This window comes from Oncorhynchus mykiss, chromosome 19 (genome assembly GCF_013265735.2).
Source record: "Oncorhynchus mykiss isolate Arlee chromosome 19, USDA_OmykA_1.1, whole genome shotgun sequence".
NCBI classification, from domain to species: domain Eukaryota; kingdom Metazoa; phylum Chordata; class Actinopteri; order Salmoniformes; family Salmonidae; genus Oncorhynchus; species Oncorhynchus mykiss.
Window position 1 is genome coordinate 4,132,467 of NC_048583.1, and position 20,584 is coordinate 4,153,050.

A 20,584-nucleotide genomic window follows, 5' to 3' on the forward strand; every position below is an offset into this window, starting at 1 on the left:
ACCTCTGAGACTATCACAGTGCAGGTGCATTTATACGGAGACTTGATTACACCCAGGTGGATTGTATTTATCATCATTAGTCATTTAGGTCAACATTGGATCATTCAGAGATCCTCACTGAACTTCTGGAGAGAGTTTGCTGCACTGAAAGTAAAGGGGCTGAATAATTTTGCACGCCCAATTTTTCAGTTTTTGATTTGTTAAAAAAGTTTGAAATATACAATAAATGTCGTTCCACTTCATGATTGTGTCCCACTTGTTGTTGATTCTTCACAAAAAATACAGTTTTATATCTTTATGTTTGAAGCCTGAAATGTGGCAAAAGGTCGCAAAGTTCAAGGGGGCCGAATACTTTCGCAAGGCACTGTATGCTTGCTTCATATATGGCACCTCTTAAGGTTCTATATAGAAATGTAATTAGTTCCATATAGATCCCAATATGGAATAAAAAGGGTTCTATATGGAACCAATTTTGGTTCAGTGAAGAAGAACCCCTGGAGTTCTGATCAAAGGACCCTACAAAAGGGTTCTACATAGAACCTAAAGGTGTGCCATATATGAAGCAAGCCTTTTTGGTTCTATCCAGAACCTTTTTATCTAAGAGTGTAGGCAAAAGCACAACCAGATCTGGGATCAGGCTAGCTGTATGGTATTAAACAAGGTGACTCTGGTCATGACTCACTCTCCTCAGCCCAGCTAGCGATGACGGACAGGCCTGGTGTGAGCATGCTCAGTGTGTCCCGGTGCCGCTCTGCTGTGCTTCTCTCTGTAGCTGTTTGGCAAGCGGCTGTCCACAGTGACTGACAGTCTACCAACAAGGCCATGGGCACAGTGCAGGGTACACACATACACACGCAACTAGACAAGCAGACACACACACATACACACGCAACTAGACAAGCAGACACACACACACACACACACACAGTTGCACGTAAACACACACTCACACAGGCACACACACAGGTGCACGTAGACACACACACACAGGCACACACATACACTCAGGTACACACACACACAGGCACACATACGCCTCACACAGAGACGGACAGCGCTCAGATAGCAGCCCCTCCACGTCAACGTGAGCGGTTTGCCCACCAGACAAACGTTCCAGTCGGTTTGGTATTCAGGTCAGATGAAAGACGGGCTGAGCTGGACAGCCCTGGACACACAGGCTGGTAGACTTGGACAGTAAGTCACTACTCAGACACACGGTCATCTGTCACTCTGCTCAGGGCACAGCAGAATGGATGGAGGGTCACATCCAGGACCTCTATAGCAGGCGCTGTCAGAGGAAGGCCCGAAAAATTCTCAGACAGCACCATTGTTTTTGACTCATCACATACACTGCTGCTACTGTTTATTATCTATCCTGTTGCCTAGTCACTTCATTCCGAATTACAGTTTTTTTTTAATTGCTAACAAGCATCGGTCAATAACTCTTCACACAGTCTGTATTACCAACATGCATCCTGGCCAAACAGATGATCTCACCTCCAAAACTCACTCAAACCACCAAAACACTTCATACATGTCTCAAAATAAGCTTGTTTGACCAGAACACGGGCAACAATTCTCACTCGTAAAGCAGACATTGTCACTCATAACACACTGACCTAAAAAACACTAACAACAGGGAACATTACATAAATTATTGATTTTTCACATAAATCAGAATTTCATTATAGAGTAAGAATAACACACCTTATTGACTGTACTAAAGTATATGTAACAATAATTAATCAGAAATACAGCAATTTGCTTCAATAGCTTTTATTTTTTCTATATCTTTGTATATAGTAATTTACTTGTGAAAAATAAATTCCTAAAATTCCAGGTCTGCAATAATAATGACATAAAAACATCAACAACATGTATAATATAACACTCATACTGTACAGTACTGTGAGGGTTCTAGTTCTCATCAACATGTATAGTATAACACTCATACTGTACAGTACTGTGAGGGTTCTAGTTCTCATCAACATGTATAGTATAACACTCATACTGTACAGTACTGTGAGGGTTCTAGTTCTCATCAACATGTATAATATAACACTCATACTGTACAGTACTGTGAGGGTTCTAGTTCTCATCAACATGTATAGTATAACACTCATACTGTACAGTACTGTGAGGGTTCTAGTTCTCATCAACATGTATAGTATAACACTCATACTGTACAGTACTGTGAGGGTTCTAGTTCTCATCAACATGTATAATATAACACTCATACTGTACAGTACTGTGAGGGTTCTAGTTCTCATCAACATGTATAGTATAACACTCATACTGTACAGTACTGTGAGGGTTCTAGTTCTCATCAACATATATAGTATAACACCCATACTGTACGGTACTGTGAGGGTTCTAGTTCTCCCTCTTTCCTGCATTTGACCACAAGTTTTCATCGACATCACATCGTATGTCTTCTCTGGTGATGCATCTTGGAAAGCATCTTCTGGAATGTCTAAAACCAACCTTAGCAGATTTCAGGAGAAGTGTCTCCACACCCTGTCAGTCTTCAGGAGAAGATTCCCCACACCCTGACAGTCTTCAGGAGAAGTGTCTCCACACCCTGACAGTCTTCAGGAGAAGTGTCTCCACACCCTGGCAGTCTTCAGGAGAAGTGTCTCCACACCCTGGCAGCCTTCAGGAGAAGTGTCTCCACACCCTGGCAGTCTTCAGGAGAAGTGTCTCCACACCCTGGCAGTCTTCAGGAGAAGTGTCTCCACACCCTGGCAGTCTTCAGGAGAAGTGTCTCCACACCCTGGCAGTCTTCAGGAGAAGTGTCTCCACACCCTGGCAGTCTTCAGGAGAAGTGTCTCCACACCCTAGCAGTCTTCAGGAGAAGTGTCTCCACACCCTGGCAGTCATCAGGAGAAGTGTCTCCACACCCTGGAAGTCTTCAGTAGAAGTGTCTCCACACCCTGGCAGTCTTCAGGAGAAGTGTCTCTACACCCTGGCAGTCTTCAGGAGAAGTGTCTCCACACCCTGGCAGCCTTCAAGAGAAGTGTCTCCACACCCTGGCAGTCTTCAGGAGAAGTGTCTCCACACCCTGGCAGTCTTCAGGAGAAGTGTCTCCACACCCTGGCAGTCTTCAGGAGAAGTGTCTCCACACCCTGGCAGTCTTCAGGAGAAGTGTCTCCACACCCTGGCAGCCTTCAGGAGAAGTGTCTCCACACCCTAGCAGTCTTCAGGAGAAGTGTCTCCACACCCTAGCAGTCTTCAGGATAAGTTTCTCCACACCCTAGCAGTATTCAGGAGAAGTGTCTCCACACCCTGGCAGTCTTCAGGAGAAGTGTCTCTACTTCCTGGCAGTCTTCAGGAGAAGTGTCTCCACACCCTGGCAGTCTTCAGGAGAAGTGTCTCCACACCCTGGCAGTGTTCAGGAGAAGTGTCTCCACACCCTGTCAGTCTTCAAGAGAAGTGTCTCCACACCCTGCCAGTCTTCAGGAGAAGTGTCTCCACGCCCTGTCAGTCTTCAGGAGAAGTGTCTCCACACCCTGGCAGTCTTCAGGAGAAGTGTCTCCACACCCTGGCAGCCTTCAGGAGAAGTGTCTCCACACCCTAGCAGTCTTCAGGAGAAGTGTCTCCACACCCTAGCAGTCTTCAGGAGAAGTGTCTCCACACCTTAGCAGTATTCAGGAGAAGTGTCTCCACACCTTAGCAGTCATCAGGAGAAGTGTCTCCACACCCTGGCAGTCTTCAGGAGAAGTGTCTCCACACCCTGGCAGTCTTCAGGAGAAGTGTCTCTACACCCTGGCAGTCTTCAGGAGAAGTGTCTCCACACCCTGGCAGCCTTCAAGAGAAGTGTCTCCACACCCTGGCAGTCTTCAGGAGAAGTGTCTCCACACCCTGGCAGTCTTCAGGAGAAGTGTCTCCACACCCTGGCAGTCTTCAGGAGAAGTGTCTCCACACCCTGGCAGTCTTCAGGAGAAGTGTCTCCACACCCTGGCAGTCTTCAGGAGAAGTGTCTCTACACCCTGGCAGTCTTCAGGAGAAGTGTCTCCACACCCTGGCAGCCTTCAGGAGAAGTGTCTCCACACCCTAGCAGTCTTCAGGAGAAGTGTCTCCACACCCTAGCAGTCTTCAGGAGAAGTTTCTCCACACCCTAGCAGTATTCAGGAGAAGTGTCTCCACACCCTGGGAGTCTTCAGGAGAAGTGTCTCTACTTCCTGGCAGTCTTCAGGAGAAGTGTCTCCACACCCTGGCAGTCTTCAGGAGAAGTGTCTCCACACCCTGGCAGTCTTCAGGAGAAGTGTCTCTACACCCCGGCAGTCTTCAGGAGAAGTGTCTCTACACCCTGGCAGTCTTCAGGAGAAGTGTCTCCACGCCCTGTCAGTCTTCAGGAGAAGTGTCTCCACACCCTGGCAGTCTTCAGGAGAAGTGTCTCCACACCCTGACAGTCTTCAGGAGAAGTGTCTCCACACCCTGACAGTCTTCAGGAGAAGTGTCTACCCACCCTGGCAGTCTTCTGGAGAAGTGTCTCCACACCCTGGCAGTCTTCAGAAGAAGTGTCTCCACACCCTGGCAGTCTCCAGGAGAAGTGTCTCCACACCCTAGCAGTCTTCAGGAGAAGTGTCTCCACACCCTGGCAGTCTTCAGGAGAAGTGTCTCCACACCCTGGCAGCCTTCAGGAGAAGTGTCTCCACACCCTAGCAGTCTTCAGGAGAAGTGTCTCCACACCCTAGCAATCTTCAGGAGAAGTGTCTCCACACCCTAGCAGTCTTCAGGAGAAGTGTCTCTACACCCTGGCAGTCTTCAGGAGAAGTGTTTCCACACCCTGGCAGCCTTCAGGAGAAGTGTCTCCACACCCTAGCAGTCTTCAGGAGAAGTGTCTCCACACCCTAGCAGTCTTCAGGAGAAGTTTCTCCACACCCTGGCAGTCTTCAGGAGAAGTGTCTCTACTTCCTGGCAGTCTTCAGGAGAAGTGTCTCCACACCCTGGCAGTCTTCAGGAGAAGTGTCTCCACACCCTGGCAGTCTTCAGGAGAAGTGTCTCCACACCCTGTCAGTCTTCAAGAGAAGTGTCTCCACACCCTGCCAGTCTTCAGGAGAAGTGTCTCCACGCCCTGTCAGTCTTCAGGAGAAGTGTCTCCACACCCTGACAGTCTTCAGGAGAAGTGTCTACCCACCCTGGCAGTCTTCCGGAGAAGTGTCTCCACACCCTGGCAGTCTTCAGAAGAAGTGTCTCCACACCCTGCCAGTCTTCAGGAGAAGTGTCTCCACACCCTGCCAGTCTTCAGGAGAAGTGTCTCCACACCCTGCCAGTCTTCAGGAGAAGTGTCTCCACACCCTGCCAGTCTTCAGGAGAAGTGTCTCCACACCCCGCCTTCATGGCTTCCAGTAAGGACATCTGGTCATGTGGATGGTGGTCATAAACCTTCCACCTCCATGCAGAGAAAAACTATGGGGTTTAGGAAGGGGGAGAACGGAGGCAGGAATAGTACTGACATCCTGGGATGTGCAGCAAACCAGTCTGACTGTACCAGAGTGGTGGAATGCCACATTATCCAACACAACAACGACGGTAGGGGAGTTTCTGGCCCCTCTCTCCTCCGCTGGTACAAGTTGATTATGCAGGTCATCCAGAAAATAACTGAGCCTCTCTGTACTGTAGGGGCCAATGAGTGGTTTGTGTAACAGCAAACCATCCTTGGACAGTGCTGCACACGTTGTGATGTTAACTCCTCTCTGGCCTGGGACATCCACTCTCTGTCCAATCACATTTCTTCCCCTGCAGCGCGTTTTTACCAGGTTGAATTCAGCTTCATCCACAAAGATGAATGTATGTTCAGTTTGCCTGGCTTCCGTCTCCATTACTCTCTAAAATACAGTAAATCCATAGTTTTACAGTACTTTTAATTATGCATAGCTGTGTATGTACCCTGTTGGGTTATTGAACAGACATCTTACCTGGACATATTGATACCGGACTTCTTTCACACATTCACCGTTTCTCTCAAAGGGTGCAGTGTACAACTCCTCCCTCCTTATTTTATGTTTCTCTAGGACTCTGGCAACTGTTGTTGTGCTGACCATATTCACATTCCCAACAGTGATATTGTCTGCCAGCACTCTGTCCCGAGTTTCCCACAGTTTAATTGCATTGTTGCCAATTACCATGTCAACAATGGCAATTTCCTGCACATCTGATAATATTCTGCCTCTCCCTCCTGTGGGAGGCAACATTGGGATCATACTGAAACACACAAACCAATCAATATATTTCAAAATGTCAGTACATGTAAAAATGTGAACATACTGTATTGTACTGTAATATGTAGTTCAATTATCATTGAAGGATGCACATCTCACTGGGAAATTCATACTATTGATGAAACTGTTGAACGCTGCAGATTTGGTAGCACCCAAACTTGTTAAAGATTCCCATTTGGGAATCAACCCTCCCACGTTCAGCTGAAACGGTGGCGCATGGAACGCAAAAATATTCTTAGAAATATTTAACCTCCACACATTAACAAGTCCAATAGCTCAAATGAAAGATAAACACCTTGTTCATCTAGCCAGCAAGTCAGATTTCTAAAATGTTTTACAGCGAAAACATAGCACATATATATGTCAAACCACCACCAGACACAGCTCATTTGAATAGCCAAAACATGCAATCAACAAACGCAGGATTAAAAAATAAAGTGTTCACTAACCTTTTGAAAATCTTCATCAGATGACAGTAATAGGACATGTTACACAGTACATATTTTTTTTTTCAATAATATGCCATTTATATCCATAAATGTCCATTTACATTGAGTTCACGTTCAGAAATTACTCAAAAATGTCCGCAGGAAATCTAGGTAGCGCGGCAAGATAACGTAAATAGACATCATAAACTTTGACTAAATATACATGTTCTACATATAGTTAGAAAGATACACTGCTTCTTTATGCAACCGCTTTGTTAGATTTATTTTTAACGTTACAGAAATCGCACACTATTCAATATGCTGAGACGGCGCTCAGATACAAGCTACATTTCTCCGTAATGTTGGAGTCAACAGAAACACAGATTTCAGCATAAATATTCCCTTACCTTCGATGGTCTTCGTTCAGAATGTTCTGGAAGGCTTCATACTTACCCAATACATCGTTTGGTTTCAAGTCTTGCGTCTTTGTATTAGCTACTGCTAATAACATCAGCTGAAATGCACCCAAAATGTCCTCTGGTCCGGAAAAGTTGCGCATCAAAACTTCAAAATTACATATTATATGTCGACTAAACAGGTCAAACTAAGTGCAGAAGCAAGCTTTATGATGTTTTAAACACACAAAACAAACTTCAATTCAATCGGCCATCGTCTGTCCTTCTCTTGAGTGCTGGAACAAAGGAATGGCTGGGACCAATTCGCGCCACAACGCACAACCTATTTTCTCGTGGCACGCACTAATTTCACTCCCATAGGGCCAATTCTCGCGGGATTTGAACGATTTAAAGCTCTACTGAATGAGGACATCTAGTGGAAGACATAGAAAGTCTCCCCAGAATCATAACTGGTTGGGAAGGGTGGGGGCGATGACGTCAAAGTTGCTCCAACTTTCATGACCACAAAAACTAGTTTGGAAAAATGCCTGCCCTGTGAGTTCTGCTATACTTACAGACATAATTCCAACGGTTTTAGAAGCTTTAGAGTGTTTTCTATCCAATAATAATTATTATATGCATATATTAGCAATTTTTGACAGATTGTTTTTTCAGTTTACTAGGGGTACCCAATCTCTCCAAAGGGGGCATATGTCTGCCATATCCTTAACAGGTTTTAAGCCGGCCACTCTCAAAGAAAGACCATGGTTTACAACATGGTCAATAATTGTGGCCCTTGTCTCATCAGAGACCACCGCTCTTGGTCTTCCTCTCCTTTGTCCTCCACACATTCTCCCTCTCCCTGCCACTCTTCTATCCCCACCAACCTGTCTTCCTGGATCCATGTTTCCAAAAGAAATCATTCCGATGTCATCCTCTTTTGTCTGTTTGGAAACTGCAATCAGGTGTGTTTAGAATTATTCTGCTGAGATTTTCTATATGTTTCAATCTGCTTACTGCAGAAATGCACGACATTTGCCGTCATTCTGTTTTGAATGTGTTTTTAATCAACAGTTTTGGAAACAGTCTGTTAGCATTTGAAAACATATTCTGCAAATATATAGTTTAACAGGTGGTGGAGAATGAATGAGAAAATATACAGTGGGGCAAAAAAGTATTTAGTCAGCCACCAATTGTGGACAGGTGTATTTTATACTGATAACAAGTTCAAATAGGTGCCATTAATACAGGTAACGAGTGGAGGACAGAGGAGCCTCTTAAAGAAGAAGTTACAGGTCTGTGAGAGCCAGAAATCTTGCTTGTTTGTAGGTGACCAAATACTTATTTTCCACCATAATTTGCAAATAAATTCATTAAAAATCCTACAATGTGATTTTCTGGATTTATTTTCTCATTTTGTCTGTCATAGTTGAAGTGTACCTATGATGAAAATTACAGGCCTCTCTCATCTTTTTAAGTGGGAGAACTTGCATATTGGTGGCTGACTAAATACTTTTTTTGCCCCACTGTATATATCTTTTTTGGGGGGGATTTCGGAGAATGTGGTCATTGATGCATTTTGTGTGAAAGCAATGAAAAAGGATTCACAGTTTGGTCCACATACACTTCTGTTTCGCTGACTGTGTGAAGAGTTTTGACAATGTCAATTGAATGAAAAAAACTGTAACATGGACTCGGTACTGGTACCCCGTGTATATAGCCTGTGTATATATCGTGTATATATCGTTACTCATTGTGGATCTATTATTACTTTTATTATTAGGAGTCTTACTTTTCTACCTTTTCTATTTCTGCATTGTTAGGAGCACGTCCCATTAGTAAGCATTTCACTCTTAGTGAAAGCATTCACACTTCTACCAAGCAAGTGACGAAACATTTGGTTTGGGACTAATAGATTCAACTTAATTAAGTTTATTTAATGTATAATGTAATATATTCAACTTAATTAAGTTTATTTAATTTATAATGTAATAGATTCAACTTAATGATGTTGATTTAATTTATAATGGAATAGATTCAACTTAATTAAGTTTATTTAATTTATAATGGAATAGATTCAACTTAATTAATTTAATTTAATTTATAATGGAATAGATTCAACTTAATTAAGTTTATTTAATGTATAATGTAATATATTCAACTTAATTAAGTTTATTTAATTTATAATGTAATAGATTCAACTTAATGATGTTGATTTAATTTATAATGGAATAGATTCAACTTAATTAAGTTTATTTAATTTATAATGGAATAGATTCAACTTAATTAATTTAATTTAATTTATAATGGAATAGATTCAACTTAATGACGTTGATTTAATTTATAATGGAATAGATTCAACTTAATGATGTTGATTTAATTTATAATGGAATAGATTCAACTTAATTAATTTTATTTAATTTATAATGGAATAGATTCAACTTAATGACGTTGATTTAATTTATAATGGAATAGATTCAACTTAATGAAGTTTATTTCATTTACAATGGAATAGATTCAACTTAATGAAGTTTATTTCATTTATAATGGAATAGATTCAACTTAATGAAGTTTATTTCATTTAGAATGGAATAGATTCAACTTAATGAAGTTTATTTCATTTATAATGGAATAGATTCAACTTAATGAAGTTTATTTCATTTATAATGGAATAGATTCAACTTAATGACGTTGATTTAATTTATAATGGAATAGATTTAAGTTTATTTAATTTAGAATGGAATATTTATTTACCTTTATTTAACTAGGAAAGTCAGTTAAGAACAAATTCTTATTTTCAATGACGGCCTTGGAACAGTGTGTTAACTGCCTGTTCAGGGGCAGAACGACAGATTTGTACCTTGTCAGCTCAGGGGTTTGAACTTGCAACCTTCTGGTTACTAGTCCAATGCTCTAACCACTAGGCTACCCAATTAAGTTTATTTAATTTATAATGTAATAGATTCAACTTAATTAAGTTTATTTAATTTATAATGTAATAGATTCAACTTAATGATGTTGATTTAATTTATAATGGAATAGATTCAACTTAATTAAGTTTATTTAATTTATAATGGAATAGATTCAACTTAATTAAGTTTATTTAATTTATAATGGAATAGATTCAACTTAATTAATTTTATTTAATTTATAATGGAATAGATTCAACTTAATTAATTTTATTTAATTTATAATGGAATAGATTCAACTTAATTAAGTTTATTTCATTTATAATGGAATAGGTTAAACAAGTTGTTTGAGAAACGGAGGGTTACGTGCCTCTACACCTGCATTGCTTGCTGTTTGGGGTTTTAGGCTGGGTTTCTGTACAGCACTTTGAGATATCAGCTGATGTAAGAAGGGCTATATAAATACATTTGATTTGAAATTTGATTTGGTTAGAGCTCATTTATTCACCTACATACAGTTTATTACTATATACAGTTTATTAGGTACACCACCCCATTCACCAAAATGGTTCGCTCCTACTGAGTGTATGACTGATGGCCTGTAAAGGTCCAGTGGAAACCGTACTGAAGCCGAGGCACAGTTGAGTTTATTCACCTACGCGCAATATAGCAGGGGGTACACTCTTACCCTACGAGGTCTGGAGCATGCTGCTTTTCTGTTCTAACTGATAATTCATTGCCCCCACCTGGTGTCCCAGGTCTAAATCAGTACCTGATTAGAGAGGAACATTGAAAAATTGCAGTGGAACTGACTTCAAGATCCAGAGTTGAGGGCAGAATAGGATCGATCAATACACAATATAGGTGAATTAATGAGAAGTTTTCAGCCTTTGTACTTTCATTACGTGTATGACATGAGACTGTAATAAAACTTGGTCCACATATTGAAGAGGCTGGGGACTCGAGAGGGAAAATGTAAGAGAACTAATAACACTTCCTGTCTTCTCTCATAGACTATCTGGCTTTATTTGAAATAGTCCTGTAACGAAATGTGCTGCGTTAGATAAGCATTCTGGGAGGGCCATCCAAAGCTTCCCGAGGCCCAGCCACAAGGGGACCATGCAGGCTTTCAGGAGCTTTAAGTTAGCTACTGAAATTATGCCTTGGCTTCAGTACGGTTTCCCCTGGACCTCTAGAGGTTACCCGTCATTTTGAGAGCGAGAGAGCGAGAGAGCGAGAGAGCGAGAGAGAGAGAGAGAGAGAGAGAGAGAGAGAGAGAGAGAGAGAGAGACTCCATGTGTGCGCTGGCGAGTGCAAGGGGATTTGATTCGTTCCAATAAACTCCAGTGTGTGTCTCTCTTGTTGTGTGTTTGTGGGAAGGTTTTGTATTGCAGTCCTAGAGCAGAACAGCTTTTCTCTCATCCCAATCATTGCACTGTAAAACATATTGTGCCCCTTTCACTTTAAAAAAATGTAGGTAACTATTTGCATCAGCTTTTTAAGTAAATCCAACAAGGAGGATCTTTTAAGTAGAATATACTTCGCTTTTAGTGTATTACACACTCAAATATATGAAGTGCAAACAACTAACTGGATTTTAAACTTAATTTTATCAGGTTCAGAAAATAATTATTTTTATTGACCTGCTTAAGTCCTTCAGGTCCCAGAACTAATGTTATACGTTTGATATACTTAATGTAATCAGTTACAGAACTAATGTTATACGTTTGATATACTTAATGTAATCAGTTACAGAACTAATGTTATACGTTTGATATACTTAATGTAATCAGTTACAGAACTAATATTATACGTCTGATATACTTAATGTAATCAGTTACAGAACTAATATTATACGTTTTAATGTAATCAGTTACAGAACTAATGTTATACGTTTGATATACTTAATGTAATCAGTTACAGAACTAATGTTATACGTTTGATATACTTAATGTAATCAGTTACAGAACTAATGTTATACGTTTTAATGTAATCAGTTACAGAACTAATGTTATACGTTTGATATACTTAATGTAATCAGTTACAGAACTAATGGTATACGTCTGATATACTTAATGTAATCAGTTACAGAACTAATGTTATACGTTTGATATACTTAATGTAATCAGTTACAGAACTAATATTATACGTTTTAATGTAATCAGTTACAGAACTAATGTTATACGTTTGATATACTTAATGTAATCAGTTACAGAACTAATGGTATACGTCTGATATACTTAATGTAATCAGTTACAGAACTAATGTTATACGTTTGATATACTTAATGTAATCAGTTACAGAACTAATGGTATACGTCTGATATACTTAATGTAATCAGTTACAGAACTAATGTTATATGTTTGATATACTTAATGTAATCAGTTACAGAACTAATGTTATACGTTTGATATACTTAATGTAATCAGTTACAGAACTAATGTTATACGTTTGATATACTTAATGTAATCAGTTACAGAACTAATATTATACGTTTGATATACTTAATGTAATCAGTTACAGAACTAATGTTATACGTTTGATATACTTAATGTAATCAGTTACAGAACTAATGTTATACGTTTGATATACTTAATGTAATCAGTTACAGAACTAATATTATACGTCTGATATACTTAATGTAATCAGTTACAGAACTAATATTATACGTTTTAATGTAATCAGTTACAGAACTAATATTGTACGATTAATTTGCTGAATTTACTCAGTATCATAATTGATATTCTATGTGTTATTTACACATGTTTTTCTCTCAGTTACTTGTGGTACTCAGGTTAGTAAAATGTATTTAAATTGGGTTCCTACTACTCAAATATATACTCACAACTATACTTAAAAAGCTGATGCAAATAGTTACCTCAATATACTTGGGATAATTTACTACAAATGATTATTTCTATACAAGGGAATATGCAAAAAGAAGCAACAGTATTCAACTTTAAACTTCCACACCTTTATTTTGAATGAAATAAATGTTATCATTTCTTCAAACTTCAATCTCAAATTGCCCCTTAAACCCTACTCCTTAGACATTCATATTTTGTAGTCTGTAAGCATTCTGGGTATAACTCCACCTTGCCTCCTAAAGTTACATCCAGATAGCTACACCTGACTACAAATCATTTTAGATCTTCACAACTGCATAAAGTTTAGGTGATAGTTGGGATTAGCACTTTGACCTCACATCTTGTACAGTTTGGCAAGCATTTTCTGGTGGTCTGTGCGCCCTTTAACATCAAAGCAATATTTTACCGTAAATTAACAATATTTTAAACTTAAATTAACGATTTGTCTTAATAGACTTTACACAAAGCACAGTATGAACTTTAGCTCAAATACAACCTCATTCTAACTGTTTTAGATTAATCAAAACATGGGTTTTCAAAACATACATTGCACATTTGTTACAAAATATATGCCAAATTCTCCCTTAAACCTCACTCCATATCCACCTTGCCTCCTTAGGTAAAGTTACAGCCAGATAGCTGCACCTGACAAATAATCTCAGATATCCACTAGTGCATATGGAGTCATTTTTAAAACAAAGCTGTTTTTTAAACAGGAATGGACGATGTCTCTTATGACTTCACCTGACAAAGAGCATCATGTAAACTGTAGCACCTATACCACCTAGCAACTAGCTTTTCAGTTTACTGAGTAGGGTTTAGACCACAGTTTGTGAGTGGCCCTTTGAGAGTTCTCATAGATATCTTTAGATATCTCTGAAAACAAGTAACTTCATCTTTAGAGCTTGGACCCGTGGGGAGGTCCTGAGATCATCAAGTTCCAAGAATACTTTTTGGAACACCTCAAAGGGGTACCTTAGATTTAAGCCATAGATGAGGCCCATAAGCAATGTACATGACCGTGTAACGCTGGGAATACCAGCCAGGACCTCTGCTCCTTCGATGCAGATCCCATGCTCTATATTCTGGTGCAGATCCTTCACAGTGAACACATTCATCACATGCTGAACGAGGTCCTCTCGGATCATGGTGTCGTCAGCATCCTGAGTGAAAAAATTAAGAAATAACAGACTAGGCTACTAGATTTCGTCGGAAATATGTGTAGACAGATCCAAGCTACATTCCAAGTTATAATTTGGTCCTTACCTGCTGCCTGGTCATTCCAGAGGAGAAAGATCAAGCTGTTCAAGCACAATTTAAGTTCAGAACTTGATCTAGCATGTCAGTCCAACACAATCATTTGAACGTCATATTTTTAAGTTGTTGTTTGTCAAATTTCGACGCATATTAGCTTGGATTTGTGTTTGCAAATGCCAGTCTTTTACAACACATATAAATTAAGTATTATATTCAAAAATGTAAGTAAAACTAGAAACCTATTATTTTAAGTAAAAATCATAGATTTTCTTTTGCAATATTTACCAAGCCCGTGGGTCATCTTTTTACAGTGTGGAGAGCGGCAGCCCCTTAGAAGTGGAATAGCTCTTATTGTAGCTCAGAGGCAACGTGAGCTGACATTCTAATACAACACGATGTTTAGGATGCGTCCCAGAAGGGGAAGTGATGCGGAAGGAAGCTCTCCAAGAACTCTGATGAAAGTCAATGCGTTGATTTCAGACGCTGACAAGGCATTGCTTCTACGTTGGCACTGAAAGGTCAAAATATTTTCCCGGCAGAGAGGACACACAAACAAACTCGTATCTATGTCTCCTCATTTGTTCATTTCTATACGTCCCTCCAGCTCTTTCTCTTTTCTCTCTAAACATTGTTGGCACGGAAGGTTGAGTGAGAAATTCAGCCGAGAGAGAACATTAAAACCTTCCCTGAGAATGTTTTCCGTGGCCATCCATCAAGTGGAGGAGGGAGTATTATACTGTTCACTATAACCTTGTGCCAGGGATGGGATGTGAGCCCTAATGGCCGACTCCGCCAGTTAACCTCGCTGCGCTGGGCGATACAACATTATCAGCTTGACTTCTACTGAAGGACTCGGTAGAACACAGTCACACACACACACAGACAGACATGTAGATAATCACTCTTACACACACACACTTACACACACTCTCACACACGACGTGGATGGGGAAATATGTCATTATAACACAACATGGGAATCCAATATAACAGAGAAGGACATCATTATCCAAGGCCTCTGTTACTACAGAATTCCCCATCATTCACATCCCGGAGGAGTGTCTTCATTATCCTAAAGTCGCCTGCTTCCCCCCAGGATTCCTGAAGACCTTCGCTGTTCCCACCACTGTTGACACTAAGCTCCGCCTCTGCCACGCTAATCAGACTGATTTCATACGGCGTGTCTGGAAGGCTAATAGAAGTGACTTTGGCTGTTAGGTATGTGGTTAGCGTAGCTCTCTCTCGCTCTCTCTCTCTTTCTCTCTCCGTACCTGCAAGGCTCTCAGGCAGACGGCATTAGTGTGTTAGCGGCGCCGCGGCGCCTAGCCAAGGGGCCTGTTCTTTTTCTGACTTTTGTGTTCCCTCAGATTGAACACCATCCTGCCATGAGAGAGACGTTAATGTCTACAACCTGCCACGTCAAATCAAGGCCCCATGCCGTCGCACGCCGCCACCATCGCTAAACACTGTCAGGGGTGACGGGGCTAGACGAGAGAACGAGGGTCTTTAGCTAAGCGTTGGCTCGTCACATTAATGATTAATTCTGAATTATTCAGGAATCATCTTTATGTTTTGACGATTGACGGGGGGGCCGTACTCCTGCCTGAGCATGTTCCACCCTTGGATAGTTCTGCATAAATTGTTGGTTCTTTTTAATTCATATTTAAAAAATAAATACATTATTTCACCATTATTTAACCAGGTTGGCCAGTTGAGAGCAAATTCTCATTTACAACTGCTACCTGACTAATATGAGTAGTCGCCTGCAGTTGTGTGTGTGTGTGTGTGTGTGTGCCTTTTCAAAGATGTGATTTTTCACCTGCATGCAGCTAACAGATGTACAGTATGTGAGGAGATGTGGGTGTACAGCAAGAGTGTATGTGTGTGTGTGTGTGTGTGTGTTGGGTTTGGGTGTGTGTATTCATGCATGTGTGTTGGGTTTGGGCGTGTAAAGCAATAATGTTTGTATTATAGGAACTGCAGGCGGGTGTGTGTTAGTTTATTGAGGAGCTGTTTCCCTGTTTGACTGGCTTAATCACCATGGGTTTGAGCTACAGAACAGTCCTCAGGCTGACTTAACCCATTGAGTCCTGTTTGTTTCTATCTTTGGGGTGGGCAAGTGTTGTCGGGGGCTGTGTGTGTGTGTGTGTGTGTGTGTGTGTGTGTGTGTGTGTGTCATGTGACATTTCTAACTTGGAAAACGTACAGTACTTTGTTGTTGAAAATGATCCAAATATTTAATTAAAATACAACTTTTGTTCCTTTGGATGTTTTTCTCTCCACTCCCTCCTCTCCTGAACAGTTTCTTCACGGTGACTGAACTAACACTGGTTTTCTCTGTTTCACTGTTTGGACTTATTCTCTCCATTTTGTCTTTCTCTCTCTCTATCTTTTCTCTCTCTCTTCTCTCTCTCTCTCTCTCCCTTTCCTCTCTCTCTCTTTTCTCTCTCTCTCTCTCTCTCTTTCCCCTCTCTTTCCCCTCTCTCTCTCTTCTCTCTCTCCTTTCTCTCTCTCTCGCTTTCCTCTCTATTTCCCCGTAGGATGGAATGGGTAATCTTCGTGTAACCAAAGAGGGGATCAGGCTAGAGGGTGTTTCGGAGTTTCTGCTCCCTCTCTACGTGAAAGAAATAGAATCCAGAAGGGTAAGAAACACAACTCTCCTCATGTCCCTCATATGTAGCATCGTAGCACCCTATGACTCGCTATGCATGTCATATCCCTCACTAAGACACACCCTTCCCTTGTCATATCAACTGTCATTACTCAGTAGTGGAAGGTTGAGAAACAACCTTCCTTATGTCTCTCATATGAAGTATCGTAACACCCTATGACACACCATATATTACCTCACTTGCACACATTGTATATAGACTTTTTCTATTGTATTATTGACTGTATGTTTGTTTATTCCATGTGTAACTCTGTGTTGTTTGTGTTGCAATGCTTTGCTTTATCTTGGCCAGGTCGCAGTTGCAAATGAGAACTTGTTCTCAACTCGCCTACCTGGTTAAATGAAGGTGAAATAAATAAATGAATAAAAAATATCCCTCACTAAGCCAGCCCATTCCTCATATCATACCAAGCGTCAGTGCTTACTCATTGTCATAAAGGAGTAGTACAGCACTATGCAATCCCACATCCCAGAGAATCTATCTGGATGCCAGGTCCCGTGTAAGGTTCCGTGTAAGGTTCCGTGTAAGGTTCCGTGTAAGATTCCGTGTAAGGTTCCGTGTAAGGTTCCGTGTAATGTTCCGTGTAAGGTCCCGTGTAAGGTTCCGTGTAATGTTCCGTGTAAGGTCCCGTGTAAGGTTCCGTGTAAGGTCCTGTGTAAGGTTCCGTGTAATGTTCCGTGTAAGGTTCCATGTAAGGTCCCATGTAAGGTCCCATGTAAGGTTCTGTGTAAGGTCCCATGTAAGGTTCCATGTAAGGTCCCATGTAAGGTTCTGTGTAAGGTCCCGTGTAAGGTTCCATGTAAGGTCCCATGTAAGGTTCTGTGTAAGGTCCCGTGTAAGGCCCCATGTAAGGGGCACAGAATGATCATGGGAATGGACTTGGATGTGTGACAAATGACCAAATGGGCATCCAATGGAAATTACAATGATAGAAAAATGTGGAGAGAGACAGGGCTGTGATGAGGCACGCTGTTGATAAATATACCCCATGATGCCGCTCCCCTTATCACACACACACACACACACACACACTGGCTGCTGTCATGTATAGGTTACTGTGTGTCCTGGGCTGTTGGGAAGGCATTCTCCACATTTGCTCAATGCGTGTGTGTGATGGAGGGGTAGGGTTGTAAAGGCAGGTGCACATGCACATGCTTATTGCTTTACAAGGGAGTATGTGACAGTGAGAGTGTGTGGAGTGTGACAGTCCTGAATACATTACACTGATCTATCTACTCAAAGATCACCTCCGTGTCACGCCATTTCTGGGTGACACAGAGGTCAACACTCCATCAGCCCTGACCTTTGAGGTGAAATGATGGATGGTGTTAGATATATTTTATGGGAATATCTTTCTTTGGCCTCCCATTGAAATCCTATGTAGTCGATATCTTACTTTAGAATATTTTTGTTTGCCTACTCATTGAAAGCCTACAAGATATCTTCTTGTATAACATCTTTGTTTGCTCTCCTATTAAAAACTTAAATGGAGGAGACATATTATTTTTTGAATATCTTTGTTTGCCCTCCCATTAAAGCCTATGAAGGAGATATCTTATTTTAGAATATCTTTGTTTGCCCTCCCATTAAAGCCTATGAAGGAGATATCTTCTTTTAGAATATTTTTGTTTGCCCTCCCATTAAAGCCTATGAAGGAGATATCTTCTTTTAGAATATTTTTGTTTGCCCTCCCATTAAAGCCTATGAAGGAGATATCTTCTTTTAGAATATCTTTGTTTGCCCTCCCATTAAAGCCTATGAAGGAGATATCTTCTTTTTAGAATATCTTTTTTTGCCCTCCCATTAAAGCCTATGAAGGAGATATCTTCTTTTAGAATATCTTTGTTTGCCCTCCCATTAAAGCCTATGAAGGAGATATCTTATTTTAGAATATCTTTGTTTGCCCTCCCATTAAAGCCTATGAAGGAGATATCTTCTTTTAGAATATTTTTTTTTGCTCTCCCGTTGAAAGCCTATAGAAGAAATCCAGTCATTCTGGTTCTTCTTAAGTGTGTGTAACAAGAGAAGGCACTAATTGCTGTTGAGGAAGTGACTCTGGCTTGTAGATAACCCCTATGAAGGAGCAGAGCTTCCTGTCAATAAATCAAAGAACTCACTGGCTTCTCTGCCGACTCTTCATCTATCATCAGACAAACAGTGTGTGTGTGTGTGTGTGCATATGTTTGTATCTATCCACCACTTGTAATGACACCGTGATCCCTTTCACATCGGGTCTGCACATCAAAGCAAACACTCTTATTTCGAAAAATACACAGGAAACATGCTGAATCTAACAACCCACTTTTCTCCCCTGAGGGCTTGTTGGTGTGTGCCATTTAGTTTATGGCAGTTTTTTGGGTAGTGGGCATGCTTCAGAACTGAGCTAATCTGGGCAGTGTGGTTCCAAATATTATTGGCTAGCGGTGTTAGCCGTGCGATGTTAGCATAAGGCTCCGAAGCCCCTGGTGAGACTGGGTCGCTGGCCTAGGATGTATTTGGGCCGTGGTGTATCCAGTCCGGTGTGGCCCTAACCTGATCTGGGCCCACCAACACAGCATGAGGGACTGGGACTTTGGCACTGACAGGGAGAGAGTGAGGGATGGAGGGAATGAGGAAGGAAATGTATTTTGAATATGCGCTGGAAGGGTTTGTGCGGTTTGTTTTTCCATTGCAGAGCCAAACAAACAGAATTTACAATTTGGTTCGATCACTTTCGGTTTGACAAATAAACCTCTATGATATATTGTTTAGGGTTTTCTTGCCGCTAAAGCTTTAAAATGACTCTAGGTTTTTCACACTTGGATTGGAAGCCTGATTGGAGGCGGCGCTCCCAGTGGCCGGAGACTTTAATGCAGGGAAACACAAATCCGATTGACCTCATTTCTACCAGCATGTTACATGTGCAACCAGGGGAAAAATAATTCTAGACCGCCTTTAATCAACACACAGAGACGCGTACAAAGCTCACCCTTGCCCTTCATTTGGCAAATCTGACCATAACTATCCTCCTGATTCCTGCCTACAAACAAAAACTAAAGCAGGAAGTACCATTGACTCGCTCAATACGGAAATAGTCAGGTGACGCGGATGCTAAGCTACAGGACTGTTTTGCTAGCACTGACTGGAATATGTTCCGAGATTCTTCCGATGGCATTGAGGAGCACATCACATCATTCACCGGCTTCATCAATAAGTGCATTGATGACGTCGTCCCCACAGTGACCGTACATACATACCCAGAAGCCAAGGATTACAAGCAACATCCTAACTGAGCTAAAGGGTAAAGCTGCTGCTTTCAAGGAGCAGGACTCTAACCCGGACGCTAATAAGAAATCCCGCTATGCCCTCAGACAAACCATCAAACAGGCAAAGCGTCAGTACAGGACTAAGATTGAATCCTACTGCACCAGCCCCCCGACACTTGTCGGATGTGCAGGGCTTGCAAACTATTACGGACTACAAAGGGAAGCACAGCCGCGAGCTGCCCATTGACACGAGTGGACCAGACAAACTAAAGGACTTCAATGCCCACTTTGAGACAAGCAACACTGAAGCATGCATGAGAGCACCAGCTGTTCCGGACGACAATATGATCACGCCCTCCATAGTCAATGTGAGTAAGACCTTTAAACAGGTCAACATTCACAAGGCCGCAGGGCCAGACAGATTACCAGGACGTGTACTCCAAGCATGCGCTGACCAACTGGCAAGTGTCTTCACTGACATTTTCAACCTGTCCCTGACCGAGTCTGTAATACCAACATGTTTCAAGCAGACCACCATAGGTAACACTAAGGTAACCAACCTAAATGACAACCGACCTGTAGCACTC

At 41.2% G+C, this 20,584-nt stretch overlaps 1 protein-coding gene across 1 annotated transcript in view; it reads left to right on the forward strand.

The window, feature by feature from the left end:
• LOC110534570 (zeta-sarcoglycan-like) overlaps positions 1-20,584 on the forward strand; it is a 316,878-nt gene that overhangs the window by 219,980 nt on the left and 76,314 nt on the right. The window contains exon 3 of the mRNA XM_036953988.1: positions 16,621-16,722. Within this exon, the coding sequence (XP_036809883.1) occupies positions 16,621-16,722 (102 nt within the window). The remainder of the gene's footprint in view (positions 1-16,620; positions 16,723-20,584) is intronic.